Here is a 14,597-nt window from a genome sequence, read left to right as displayed (position 1 = left end):
GAATTTTACTTTTGGTAACAGTAACGCATCACCGGCCCAGTTTCACCTCAAGTTAAATTTCCGTAATTATCTACTTTTTCTTTTCTTTTTTTTTTTTAATAGCCTACAGCCCAGTGCATTAATGGCTCAGGCTGTCACGCTAAACCATTTAATCCTATTTACTTTATATAGCATGTGAGAAAGTAAAAGTGCAGTCAGTGTGCCCTAAATAAGCTTTTATGCAACTGTGTGCCTCCAGGTCGTGTTTGCCTCAGGGAAGTGTTGAGGCTGCGCTTCAAACTATTACAGATCACATACTGCAGGTCTGATAAAGACACTTTGTTGTGGGATTTGTTTATGAAGTGCGTCACATGTTTACTTGTCCATACACCGCGGCCATGTCCATATATTTGCGAGGAAAGTCAGCTGGATGCGCAGCTGGGAAATTGATTTTACGCACTGGTTTGACACAGACACTGAATTCTCACTCTCTCACTCTCTCCCCCCAAAACTGTAGTTTTCCCCCGAATGAAACATGTTCACATTGTGTTTTTGATTTATTTTTGTATAAAAAAGGTACAATTTACATTACTTTTATAAAAAGTTTCAGCATAATTAAGTACAACATTACACTTTTGCAGAAGTTTCAAATTCCTGCAACTATACAAGATAAACTCCCGATAAGAGTTCACAAGGTTTCATTCTTTCATTTTAACTTTTTTCTTTCATTTTTTTTTTTACACAACGTCCAGTCCTTCATGTGCCAAAATTCTGACAAGACAAGACTAAACTTTTTTCTTTTTTTTTTTTTTTTGTACAGTAACTAACCAAGTTGTCTTTTCTATTCACGTTCCCACCTCCGCAAAAAAAGCGAAGACTTCAACAAGGAGAGGGACAAGGGGTGAGAGGAGGGGAGGAGAGGTGGGGGGTGGGGGTAATCCTTGTGACAATAATCTCGTTTTTCCTCCCACTCTCGGGAATATAACGCGCCTTCCATTTCCAGAAAGGACCCACAAATAAAAAGTCTTAAGTTAAATAATAATGAAGTGTCCAAACAGAAAACACATCACATAAGATTGTCCCATAATAAGCAAAAGTCTCTTGATTTCAGCGTCAGAAGAAAAAAAAAAAAAAAAGAAAAAAAAATCCAGGCCTGGAGGACAGAGGTTGGAGTGGTGGGGAGGAGGAGGAGGAGGAGGACGGGAGGCTGGAGGGTGGGGGGAAGTCCTGCTCCCCAGGTCCTGCGTGTGTTTTTGCGTCTTGACCAAACACCTGCAAAAGATTGAGAAAGAGAGGCGTGTTTAGAAAATGCAAACAGGGCAGAGATCCGGACAGACTGGCGCCAGGGAGGAAGCCGCAGTTTTTAACATTTAACCAAACACTCCCAATACTAAGCAAACCCTGCGCTCCAGATGTACACACACACACACACACTCTCACACCGCAGGGAAAGAGAGAGAGAGAAGGGAGGACACACACACACACACACTTTTCGCACAACTTCAACCTACAATCTGGGGAAGAATCAGCGTAATTGCCGCTCAGCTGGCGCCTACCCACTTCTTGTACCAATTATGTGCAGACATCGTAGTAGCAGTAATCCAAACAGCCATTATTTTTCCTGTTGCAGATGCTCTTCATTATAGACACAAGAGGGTATAATACAACCCTGACGACTGCTACTTATATACAGTAACCCAAAGCAGCCTGGAGCGAATACCTTCCATTTTATTCCACCAAATTCTAAACGCTTAATATGTGCCATCTCCAAAAAAAAAAAAAAAAAAAAAGAGTCTTTAGACCCAGCAGATGAGTCACTGAATTAGTTCATTAACGGCGAGAAGTCTTTTGGATCTGGGTCACCTTACTGACACACTAAAAGTCCCGGAGAAGCCCCCGTGATGTGAGCTTTTTGTTTCGAGATACGGCTCGTGACTTCAGTGTCTGCTTTTAAGTCTCTGCTACGATTCTACAAATCACAGGATCAAAAAATTTGGATCCGAGTCAAACCAACTGGTCCGTGCCTTGTCATAACTGACGCCCCAGTGTTGCGGCGCATTCTCATGCAAAGGAAAGAAAAAACAAAACACACACACACACACACACACACACACACACACACACACACACACACACAACACACAACACACAACACAGTGGGACCATTACAGCAACGTGAGACGACAACCACATTAGCAGGGAACAAATGGATTGGTAAATGGTAATTCTAACCCATTCTGCTCCAGCAGACTGGGAGACAGGCTGTAGCGGAGCCTAAAAGCCCTGGACAGAATGCAGCAGCAGACATGAGGACAGCCTACTTACCGCTTTAACGATGCAGGGTCCGGCTGTCATCTGTCATCAGCTCTGATGGCAACTCCGGGGACTGAAAACAAACAAACAAACAAACAGACCAAATGTTAATTCTTTACGCAGCATCCGATCGAGGTGCCTGGCGTTGCAACAGTGTTATGTAGGTCGAGTGTCTTCCTCATCTGATTCTGAACAAAAGAAAAAAAAAAAACATGCCATTTTCTTTTCCAACAAGCCATTTTGTGCGAGTTACGCATAGGCTACAAAGGCGCAATGGCTTATGCGCACAAATAAAAAATTCACTAAATACCTTCCACAACACACCAGGCTATCGTTTCCTCATTAGGATGCTTGTTTAGCTACAGCGTAATTACCTGTAATGACAAGATGCTGATATCTGTGTTGAGGGTGGTCAGGGGGGTCCTGGATGGAGCCTGCCCCGGCCGCGCTGGGTGATGCAGGCTGGTTAGTGCGACACTGGAGTCCAGCGCAATCTGCAGGTCCAGGATGTAGTCGATGACATGCTGCAGGATTTCCATCTTGCTGACGTTCTTGTTCTGGGGGATGCTGGGCACCAGCTCCTTCAGCTTGGAGTAGCAGTCGTTCATGTTGTACAGCAGGCTGAGCGGGTCATCCACCGGGGTCTTGCTCCGAGAGATTCCCAAGGAGTGCTCTGAGAAATTCGCGTTGTTTTTCCGGAAGGACCGCACGGGGCTTATTGCTTTCATTTTGTCAGTGTTAAGATAAGCGAGAGGCTTTGCCTGTGTCAATTTCTTGCTTTCTTTAAAGTCCTGTTTGAGCCAGACGGTCAGCGATCAGACTGGATTACTAAGCTGTCAGTGTGGTTTATATAGACAGCAGGCTGGGCATGCGACACGGGCGGGTCAAACGCGCTGATTGGAAGCGGTCGCCGTGTCGCTCAACGCCTTCCAGCTCTACTATTGGCTTCTTTCCCTGGAGTCCCTCCCCTTCTCCTCCGCGTTACCAGTGGCAACGCGAGTTGGAGGCGGAACCCAGAGGGCGCTTCAGCAGCTCCGGTGGGCAATTTGGAAAATTAAGCCCTTACCTGTTTCTGATCAAGAAAATTAATGATTCGCATGGCTGTCAATTGACTATGGCAAGGTGCGAGCACGCGCCAGTAACTTTGCCAGCGCGATTTTAAAGTGATCTTGAGGTTTTGCCACGGGGATCAAGCAGAGATGTATTTGGGAAGGAATGCACTTAAAAATCAAAAGGAGAGCAGCCAGAATAAAAACAAATATATAGGCTACATGTGCGACAGAGTTTATGTCTAATAACTTATTTTTAGGGACAGGACAATAATATATCATAAGACATTATTTATTCTTTTGCTTGCGCCAGTGCCAGTTTGGTGGAGGTGCGGTTTTGGAGGTGTGGAGCAGTGATGGTAGGTACCAGATCAGGCGCGCCTGATGATTCTTAATTCACACCAGCCCGGGCCGGTGTGAAAGGCAAGTTTCTGAGTCTGAACGGCAAAACCGAGGGAGCCTCCAGCAGGGAACATGTCTGAGTGGCAAACTGAAACAGCTTCCACCAGGAAAACGGTCAGACCGAAACAAGACAAATACTGTGTTTTTTTGTTTTTGTTTTTGTTTTTTGTCCCTGTGCACTAAAGCTTGTGGATCTATGTGAGCTTATGCTGTAATACTTATCCGAAACATATGATTCACTGCACTGACGCACATTATTTTATTTTATCTACTGTTACCAGAGTTAAATGCAGTTTGAAATGGGATTATTGAAACGTTAAAAAAAGAAAGAAATCATTAGTTGATTTACAAGTTTAGTGGATTGTTTCCTATGGTTCAACTTATATAACAAATATAAGAGAGTCATTTGATGCTTTGTGCGCGCACCAGATTTCAGTGTGTTTCATCCAACGCTTCCTTGAGCTCCTACATGGCTTTCAAGTGGCTCTGCGTGTCTGTCTAAATGCATGAGTAAAGGTCCCTCAGCGTTAATTGTCACCTGAGTGTGTTGTGTGTCAAAGTCAGTTCATTTAGTCGTGACCTACAAATGTGGCTTTCATATCTGAGCACGTGAAGAGCTGATTAACTACTATTGACACTTTAATGTTTTGAGAATGAGTCATTTGTTTGTAGGAATTACACGCTTCATTCTTCAGCTGGAGGTGATGGGAGGCTGTTTGATGCTGCACTAACTAATTGCCCCCAGGGGCAGTTGTGTGTGTGTGTGTGTGTGTGTGTGTGTGTGACTGTTGAGATGTACCTCTTTTTTTTTGCCTTTGTGAATTACATGTCTTCAATAATCTAAAATAAATGCATTTTTAAACCTCAGGATGGACAGACAGAGATCTGAGAGAGGAAAAGATGATCGGTTTCTTTTCATGTCTTTATTTTGCAGGACAGTTGTGCTGAAAGACACATGCAGGGGAATCCTAAAAGCCGAGGCAGTCCTGTGTGATGGACAACAGGAGAAGCAGTTTTGGCTGCACAGTCTGCAGAGCAGGTCTGTCTGAAAAGCACAAGCAAGCTGTTCCATTGCTGCTGTGAGATAAAAGAAAGTTGCTCTAACCTATAATAATGTAAATAATGATGATTTTGCGTCCGGAAATACCAATCGGAAAATATACCAGAATGATGTTTAGCAGTATTTTTTTTTTTTTTTTAACAAAATCCAGCCAAACACCATCTGTGCCATTGTTTTTACGCGCGGTTCTATTCACCAGGCACGGACAGCTTCTCCTTCAGCTGTCTGACGATCCTGTTTTCCTTTCTTTCTTTTTTTTTTTATGCATTTCTAATATAATCTGCAGCTCCTGCAGTCTGTGTCCACATCTGGTGCAATAGGATTTTTCCATTTTCTCCCCTTCTTCCTCTGGCTCCCACAGCTGTGTACATTTCGCACGACGCCCCTTGACTGATGCCTGTCAGACAGGTGATGAATTGGCGCAAGAGCACGTCGGTGCAAAGCCGAGCGAACCACCGGCAGCGGCAGCATCACCCTCCCTTACCTCTCCTCTCTCCCTGTTTCCCTTCTCCTCTCTCTCTCTCTCTCTCTCTCTCTCTCTCTCTCTCTCTCTCTCTCTCCCTCTCTCTCTCTGTCCTTGGAGCAGACTCTCTGGCGCCGGCGCCGTGACGTCACCCCATTCACAGCAGCCCTCTAGCCAGCCCTCGCGGCGCCGCTGAGGCGGTTTCCATGGAGACGGGGTTTCGGGGTTGTCAGTCAGAGGTTGGTTCTCAGCTGATCGACCCGGGACGGGGGTTTGGGTCGCTGCGGGTTTCTTTCTCGGTGGCGGTTTCGGGGGCCGGCAAACATTGGTCGGGAGGCGAGAGGAGACCACATGTAGCTGCTCTGAGTTGACTACAACACTGGGTGTGATACATGTAGAGCGGGGAGAGGCCAGAGAGGGAAGGCGGACAATACAAGAGCCCTCAGTGTTAAAATCAGCAGTGATGGAATGTAACCGAGCAGCTACAGTTATTCACAAATGAAGGGTGCTTGTACTTTACTTCAGTGTTTCCATTTCATGTCATTTTATACTTGCAGTGCAGTTCAGAGGGCAATATTGTACTTTTTAATTTATTTTTTTTATTCCAGTACCTTTATCTGACGTCTAAAGTCACATTACAGGTTAAGATTTTACATCCACAACATATGATGATCTTATAAAATCTAATGTGGATCAAACTACCCAACACTAATGATCTCCACCTGGATCCGTTTCAACAATAAAATGCTGCTTATATTTTAATGCATCAATACAAAATAATCCTTTAATTTAATATATAATAGTGCAATAGTACTCATGGGGCAATTGCATTATGAAGGCTTTAGCTTCTGTTACTTTTAAGTTGATTTTGCTAATAATACTCATGATCATTTGAATGCAGACTTGAATCGCTAATTTTACTTGAATACTTTCACCACCACTGAAATCCACCAATTTCTTCATTTTATTACTCCAGTCATCTTTACTTTCTCCAAATTAATGGCATCTTCTTTTATTCTGAAAGAGATCATTAAGATCCACCTCTCTCAAACTCAGTCACTCAGGGTTTGAGTCCACAGAACTTGGATGAATCAACTTAAGGCATATTTTCACTCATGAGGAAAAGATGTAACTAAAAAAAAAAAAAAAGCTTCAAATAGCAAAATTGTGGCTCTAAAATTATAGGACTTGCATTAAAAAGAGACTAAAGATTAACCAAACAAAACTTCGTTTTTCCTCAGTTTGTTTTGGGAGAGCTCTATCTTCTTGTTTGTTTCATACTTGTTTCCAGATGTGACAGCGTGATGACCAGTCTCAGCTTAACTTCAGCTGTCAAACTTCATGAATGGCCCAAGATTTGTTTGTTTATTTTTTTTACCATAAGCACTGCAAATTTCAAGGAATAGAGCCTAAAAAAAAAGTTTGTCGCCAAACAAACTTTTCCCATCCCATGCACAGCCCACGCTCAAGCAAAGAGCCACAAGTCATTCTTTAAGTTTCTCTAAAGTTTCTTTTGGCCCCTCCAAGACTCAAAGGCATTCTTCAGTCGCAGCGAACAAATAAAAGCCTCCATATCCCCCTTTCTCTTCCCGGTCACCAGCCTATTAGTTTGGGTTCAGGAGATAAGGTTTAGAAAACAAAGCGGAGCTGCCAACCAGCTGAAGTGCGCCCTGCAGCCCCGGCGTCGGACTGTCTGCTCCGGTCAACTTGTTGATCCTCCTCCCTGCAGCTGCACTTGGCTCTAAGAGTAAATATTGGTCTGATTTGAAATCATTCGTCCGGTTTCTCCTTATAGAAAAATTATTATTATTCTTACGGCAGCAGAAACCTCTTCAGAAACTTTTTGTGACCTCTCCTTAAGTTTGACTCGACAAAGTACAGGATATTAAAATAAAACTCCTCCATGCGCCTGAAAATGTTGAGGTTTAATCTGCAGTTTCGATAATCATGATTAATTAAACGACAAAATACTGTAGCTAGTCTCTAAAGAATCGTTAAGGTACCAGATGGATACCAGTCTACTATTAAAGGTTATAATTAAAGTAAAAAAAACCCAAAACAGCATAACAAATGTGATAAAGCCGCTTTAAACACCGACGTGATTTAAGTCCTTGTTGCAGTTAAACAGCTACAGTCTTTGTGTTTTGCTCCTAGTTTTAACTCACTGCCTTGATTTAGACTTTTTATTCCCCAAATCTGAGCCTGTGTGTACAAACCGCGCACCTTTACACAAAACACACTGAATTCCGCTCCTTTCACAACAGTCCGTCTCGTCGAAGTAACAACACCCGAGAACCGCAGACAACTTTTTTTCCTCTTTCTTTTCTTTTTTTTTTTCTCTTGCTCTTCACCGTCCCGGAGCACTGAAAAGGTCTCGCGCTTTGCTCTCGTCTTCATTGGTCTGCCACGCGCCCGTCGCGTGGAGGAGTGTACACATCAGACTGTGTCGCAGGGACTCTTGTAGCAGCGTCGACCCTGCGGGGCGTGGTTTGCTATTGTACACCCCCCAGCCCAGGAGTGAGTACAAAAAAGAGGGGTGAACTGAGATCTCCACTGGGTGGACATCAGCATTATCAGGCAAATTCTCTATATTTATACACACCGGTTTTAAAGAGCTTGCAACAAGCTCTAGAGCTTTAACTAAGATCATTTTAATATCTTTTAATCTGTAGATTTGTTTAACAATTAATTGTTTTGGTAATAAAATATAAAAGCATAGTTCACAATGCCCATCATAATTTCCCAGACCCGAGCATCTGCAGATTTCTTGTTTTATCTGAGCAATCAGTCTAAAATCTAAAGATATTTAGTTTACTGTCATATCTGCCAAGCAAAACTGGTAAATTCTTACATCTGAGAATCTGGAACCAGACTCCAGTTTTGCTTTCTTGCTTCAAAATTGACTGAAACCATTAATCTGTTACCAAAATGGTAGCTGATTAATTTTCTGTCGATCGACTCATTAATTATTTGACTGCTCGTTTCAGCTGTAAAGCAGACGCAGCAAAATCTGTCTTAAAAGTTATGTGAGTGAGTTTAGCAGTCAGTCAACACTCATTACGGTGAAATAATGAATAATGAATAATAAAAAGTTCAGATCTCTGCAAGAAGTCTTGAGTGTTATTCCACACGGTTTATGATTATTAAAAATTTTGCCTGAAACAACCATCACATAAATTTAGCATGACTTCATCTGTCTGGAATAGAAGGTAGAAAGTCGCTCTGATTTAACCAGTCTTTTGGCCTTGACTGAAATACATCTGGTCTGTCGCTGTCTTCCTCTCTCTGTCCACCTCCTGTCTCTCTTAAGTCTCCCCCCGTGGTCCAGATGGGACTCTCTGTGCTCTCTGAGCAACAGCCATTGAGGCCTGGCTCTATTGTAACGTGAGAGGCTGCAGCAGGCACACGGGTAGGCAGGAAGCACTGGACGAGATGGATGGATGGGAGAGATGAGGTGGCCAGATTGGACCAGGAGACAAAGGCAGCGTGGCTGCCCGAGTGCCTTCCAGGCTGGTCGTGGAGTGGCCACTCCAAGCCTCCCTGGAGGCCGGCCCTCCTCTGCCCTGCACACACACTGCTCCTCCACAGCCCACAGCTGGCTGCAGGAGATGAGACAGGAGGTTGGATGGAGGTGGACAGCTGAGCCATGGAGATACATTATGATTATTATGCTACAACCTGCATCTATAGTGTAAACAACTTATGCAACTAGTCATTCAAAGTTGTTAAAAATCCACTTATTTGCTGTCAGAGTTGAACCACTCATATCTTTTGGCCAGCGTGACAACCACCAACCAGTTGGCAGTGTGGAAAAGTTGGCTGCAGTTTAACTTTTGGGCAATATTGCCCGTTGGCATACAATCACACGTTAACATTGCTGTGTCGCCCACCTATCACTGCGGCACAGCTGTCACTGCAGCTAGCAAGTCTGTACCCTCGTAATCAGATATCTGCATATCTCCACTTTCACACAGGGAGTATGACAGTGTGGTTTGTAGTTGAACGTACTGGAAGAAGATGATTGTTGTAATCAGATTTTTTTTTTTTAAATGCAGCAGGGAGAGCGGATGTGAGGTGGTGTTTGTGTGTAAAAATTAGGAGTTGGGATGCGTTATCTGTCACAGAGCGCCGCTGCTGAAAATTACAATTTTGGTGTTAATGACCACCGAGTTACTGTAGACAATGTGACAGGTGAAGTAGCAATGTAATGTCATTTCACAGGGACTGTGACTGTGATCGGTAACAGGAGTTTTAGCAAGTAAACTGATGGAGCTGGTGTTGCAATCCCAGGGTGCAGTTTTTCAGGTTCCTCTATTCCAAGGGGAATTGAGAATGTATGGTGAGACCTGAAACTAGCTTCTGATGCCACCTTTGCCTGAGACTTCTTTGATTCTGTGGTAACACGGATGAGTGTGCCTTGTTTCTTGAAGACGGTGTGTGTCAAACAGTTCACTCTGAAGTTTGTTCCGCTGCTCTTTCACAGTTTTTTTTTTATTTTTGTATTAAAGACCAAAAGTAGTTTAAGACTGCTGTGAAACAGGAAACAGGTAACAATACCTTTATGATTTTCCTCAGTTTTTGCTGAGGAAGATCATGTAATACATCTGCTTGAAAGCTCCAGAACAGCTACTAACTGAAGTGGATTCTTCAGTGAGTGATGTTTTTAGGTCACTTAGCTTAACATTGTTGAGGTGCTGTAATTCTGTTATTTCAGACATGTTGCATCATTTACTTGAATAATTTTGTAATTTATAATCTTTCCAGTTTACATCATTGCCAGTTCCGATGTGTCAGCCGTATTCCATTATACCTCTTTTACTCCTCGCTCTAAGTGGGTCACATGCCGGCAAGCTAAGGTCAATTTTAATATTTTGCTCAATGAATTTAGGCAAGCTACAGCAACAACTTCAGCACCTTAACTTTGACGCCGCTCGGGTCATAATCTTTCATTGTGATCCTCTTTGACCTGTGGTGACAGAATGGAGGAAGAACACTAGAGGACAACGTTTTGGACTGAGCTCTCCCCTCAGCGTTTCCTTCAGCTGTATCTCTTTTTGCAGCAGAGCCCACTTCCTTATAATCCTGAACCCTCTGACCACAGTCATTTCGCTCTTACTCAATCTTTATCTATTTATACAGCTCAGAGGGAAGAGAGAGTTAATGTAGGAAACACACTCTTCTGTGTTTCTGTGAAAACAGAGAGCGGGTCAGAGAACAGGTCTGGGCTGATTCATGGCTCTGTCCTGTGCCATCTCTGGCCACCCATACTCGTGTTATTTCTTCTAAGGTAAATTATGTGTCTGGTGTTTGGGTAAAACCTGGACTAGTGGACTGAAGAGCTGCTAGGTACAGCCATAACACATACAGTATATCTTGTGTAACCTGGCGGCTGGTTTAGGAACAAGATTAACAATGATGAGCTCTCTTGGTGCTTTGGTGGGCTTTAATTAATTTTTTAATACATTTTCGGATCATTTTATAAAAGTCTTCCATCCACATTTAATACTAAAACAATAGAAAAACGCTCTAATCTATTCTACTCTAAGCCAATTTAGCCAACAGCCTTATGCCATCTCTGCCAAGCTGCTTTCCATTGTCTTTGAAGTGTTATTTATTGTTTACAACACAAGTGTCAGCAAATCCAGATTCTCAGAGCTAGATCACATGTGAGTGAGAGTGGGGCTGGGTCCAAGATCATTCACTCATTCTCTCATTCACTATTTCACTACACATTGTTATTATATAGGCAGTTCTATGTACAGGGCAGGGCTGTTGCCAGGGTTTTAGAAATACCTACATCATAAGTTGAAGTTCATTGAAGACACAGAATTTTTTCAGTTATAAGGATTTTTCATACTTCATACTGTTCAGTTATAGTTTCTGTGAGTTTTTAGTTTACTTTAAAAGGCTGAGTAATGTTTTAAAGGAAATTCCTCTGGAAATCAGTACGTCAATATAACTAAACCATATTTTTAATAACTCTCTCACGGGTTTGTATTTATTTTCCCTATAATTAGTACCAGATTACATTGTTCTTTTCCGGGAACGTTCCAAGGAAACTTTGGACCAGTAAAATGAAGAATTACTGTTTTATTCATCAGTTTTATTCGTCAAACATGAAGGTCGAAATGCTGTTTCAAAACCCCTTCCACGCTGCCAGGAATAAAAGTGAGGTGGAGAAATGCTGGATCTTATTTATTTTGTTGGCCTTAAAGGGCTCAAAATTTAAAGCTGCAATAGCTTTCTATTAACAATGGATCAAATGACTACGTGTATATAAAGGGAGTCGCTCACAGTTTCAGATCCGTTGATGATTATCATTATCACCCACCTCAGTTCCCCTCAGGTCTATGTTTGTGTGTCAGCGTCTTTTAACTCATTGTTTCTGTTTTGGGCCCACAACCTTTCTATTTTGGTTCACTCTAACTGCTCTCGTCAGCATTGTTTCCACAGCAGGCAGGTGTTTAAACAAAAAAAATACCCAAAACTTAATTATTATAGGCTTAAAATACTCAAAATACTTTATTTAAAATACTTTAAATCTAAAAACACTACAACCACATGACAAGTGTGTGTGTTTTAAACTGCAGATTGTAAACTCCTCCATTGCAAAACCTCCCAAACTCCACATTTGCCTTTTATCCTTTCGTCTTAACTGTTAACTACTTTTTATGATGCACTGTAGATAACACGTTATATTGTGGGATATATAGTAAATAGTGTTTCCTCCATTCAGATTGCTACACAATGCTTTCATTTCCATATTTATGCACTTGAGATCGTTCAAAATCAGTGCTCAAGAACTGTTGGGGACATGGCCCCGCATCGGCCCCTCTGTTTCAAAGGGCCGCTGAAGGTGTCTTGTCGTCCCTCACATGCAGATTTGCTGCTGTAAGCACGTTGAAGTGGTGAGGTGGATCATTGAGAGCCAGTGCTTTTAACTGATCACAACAACAAAGGTTCTCACGGCCCTAATCCTCTTTGGCTCTTATCTCTCACCCCTCCTCACCCGTCACCCATCTCATCGGCTCACATAGGATCAGACCTACCAGCACAGACTTTCTCTTACCTTTCTCTTTTGGCATGCTCTTAATATCCCGATTACTTTCTCTTTCTCTTTCCTCTCAGATTATCAGTCTCTTGCTGCTGTCTTTCTCTGTCTTTTTTTTTTTTATCTGTTTCTTTTCTGCCTCTCTCACTTTTACCCGTTTATCTTTCCCACCAAGGGCATCTGGGTCTTAAAGGACCCTCTTCACCCTCTGACTAACAAAAGCTGAGTCACTTTTGAAATGAAGAGCAGAGTCTTTGAATGACACTTGCTAAGCCCCATTTGAAGAGAAGCTTCAGTCTCTTATCAACAATAGCTTCAGCCTTGTGTGTGGACTATGATCAAGCATAAGGCGGTTCATTCAGGATGGTGGGAAACTAAGCAGCAGCGGGAGAGAGAAAGCATTTGAATAACTACTTTCTTCAGCTGTGGCATCTTTAAATCTTTGTGATGTAATTATTTTAAATCCTCGAAACCTGCTGTGTTTCATATTGCCACCAGTTTTTACTTACTTTCTATGATGAGCTGTGCTATAGTTTAGCCCCAGCCAGCACAGGTTAATGTGGCCATTTACTTTGATATCAGTAGAATGAATCAACCTTTAAAGGCTATTAGTGTTATTAAAAATGCTCCAGAGGGAGCAGCTATGGCTCGCGTATTTCCAGGGTCTGTGTATGTGTTGCAGTTAGCTTTAGATTATTGGGACTTATTGGAGTAACAAGCTAATGGAATTAAGGTGCTGGATTTCATGCGCCGTTGCCAAGATTCAGCATTAAAAGGATGTGTGCTGAATAAATAGTGCTTTAAGTGGATGAGATTCCGACACGGGAGAGATTCGCTTGTCAGAGCAGCATTGTTTGCTTGGCTTCTGAGCCCGTGAAACTGTCAAGTGTGCTGCTGGCCACGGATAGATGGATGGATGGCGGATTCAGAGAGCGGATTTCTCTTCTTAAAGTGCATTTTTAGAAGCTGAAGTTGACAAACTCTTCAAATGCTGAAAGCAAAGAAACTTTCCTCTCATATCTAGTTTTCAGAACAGAAACGCCGTGAAGCAGCTCTGAAAGGAACTGCTGGAAGCACACCTAAAAAACACCAACACCCGCTTGATGAAAAAGCGAGGAATTTCTATACAGATCTATATTTGCCAGCTAATTACGTACATGAAAAGCAGAATCAAAATGAAATCCAAATATTTACCAAAATAAACTCATGTTTTGTTTCATTTCTCCGTCAGCGGTGCCAGAACAGAGTCCTCTCCATTACAGATAATTCATCTGATGTTTGTGTTTGTTGGTGGATTAGCTGGGAGGCGTTGCTGTTGGCCCAGGCTGTAAAACGCTCTCATCTGTATTTTAATGGACTAAGAAGCAGTGGGAGGATGTGGCTCCGTGCCATAATTTCACAGTGAAAGAGGGGATCGTATGTAGCAGGTAATCTATTTGTGAGTGTTTTATCCGCATAAATGGAATTAGTGGATGGTTTGACGACACGTTAAAAAGGCAACACTGAGTGTGTGCACGCGTGTGCCTCCGTGCTTGAGGATCCATATTTGATCGACCCTAATTGGGATTTCTGTGCAAAATTTTTCTATGCTTTAATGATTCTGGGGATGCGAGGTAAAAAAAAAAAAACAAACAAAAAAAAAAAAAAACGATAAATGAAATGCTTTGGTATGAAATGAGTGCACACAGACTCACAAAACACACCCTGGCATGAAATCAGAGCTGAAAGAGATACAGCTGCACGTAGATGTATGTGTGAGGTACATTAGCTACTGTAAATGAGATGTTGTGCGATTATGTTGTGTAGCATCACGACAGGGACAGCCATAAATTTGATTCAAATGTTCGATCATCCCTGCCAGTTTCCTGTTAAGATAAAGGAGTTGGACACAAAACCCGCTGATGCTTTATTTGCTACATTTCCCAGAAAATGTTTTAAAGTTGAAAGCAAAATGACAGCATGCATGCATCTCGCACAGTTACACACACACATACAAATACGTACACACACAGAGCTTGCAGATGGTAGGGTCCCTCTAACCCGACTCTTTGTAGCCCTTTCACAGTTTGAGTAGAGGAAGAAAAGGCTTGTCTTTTATCAGGCTCCGAACGCAGCAGTGTTGACATTGGGATGGCACCTAATTAGGTTAGGCCCAGCACAGCATGCATGGTTAACTAGGCTGGCCTAGGCCTCAGGCTCCACAGATCCCAAGGTGACTGCCGCACTACGGCTGAGGAATGATACCTCAGACTATAAATGTACTTTTAAAGTTATCTATCT

The 14,597-nt window shown here is 42.5% G+C and overlaps 1 protein-coding gene and 1 long non-coding RNA gene across 2 annotated transcripts; one reads left to right on the top strand and one right to left on the bottom strand.

The window, feature by feature from the left end:
* Positions 1 to 647: 647 nt before the first annotated feature.
* id2a (inhibitor of DNA binding 2a) lies at positions 648 to 3,106 on the bottom strand. The gene is made up of 3 exons (XM_041060103.1): positions 2,667 to 3,106; positions 2,305 to 2,365; positions 648 to 1,251 (listed from the first exon to the last, which is right to left on the bottom strand). The coding sequence occupies exons 1-2, from the start codon at positions 3,018 to 3,020 to the stop codon at positions 2,309 to 2,311; spliced, it is 411 nt and encodes a 136-aa protein (XP_040916037.1). The 5' UTR covers positions 3,021 to 3,106; the 3' UTR covers positions 648 to 1,251; positions 2,305 to 2,308.
* A 704-nt stretch (positions 3,107 to 3,810) lies between these two features.
* LOC121197377 lies at positions 3,811 to 5,493 on the top strand. Its single transcript, XR_005896240.1, has 3 exons — positions 3,811 to 3,857; positions 4,678 to 4,782; positions 5,390 to 5,493. It is a non-coding gene; the product is annotated as an uncharacterized LOC121197377 (long non-coding RNA).
* The last annotated feature ends 9,104 nt before the right edge of the window (positions 5,494 to 14,597 follow it).

Source organism: Toxotes jaculatrix, chromosome 17 (genome assembly GCF_017976425.1).
Source record: "Toxotes jaculatrix isolate fToxJac2 chromosome 17, fToxJac2.pri, whole genome shotgun sequence".
NCBI classification, from domain to species: domain Eukaryota; kingdom Metazoa; phylum Chordata; class Actinopteri; family Toxotidae; genus Toxotes; species Toxotes jaculatrix.
This window is presented reverse-complemented; position numbering and strand designations above follow the sequence as displayed.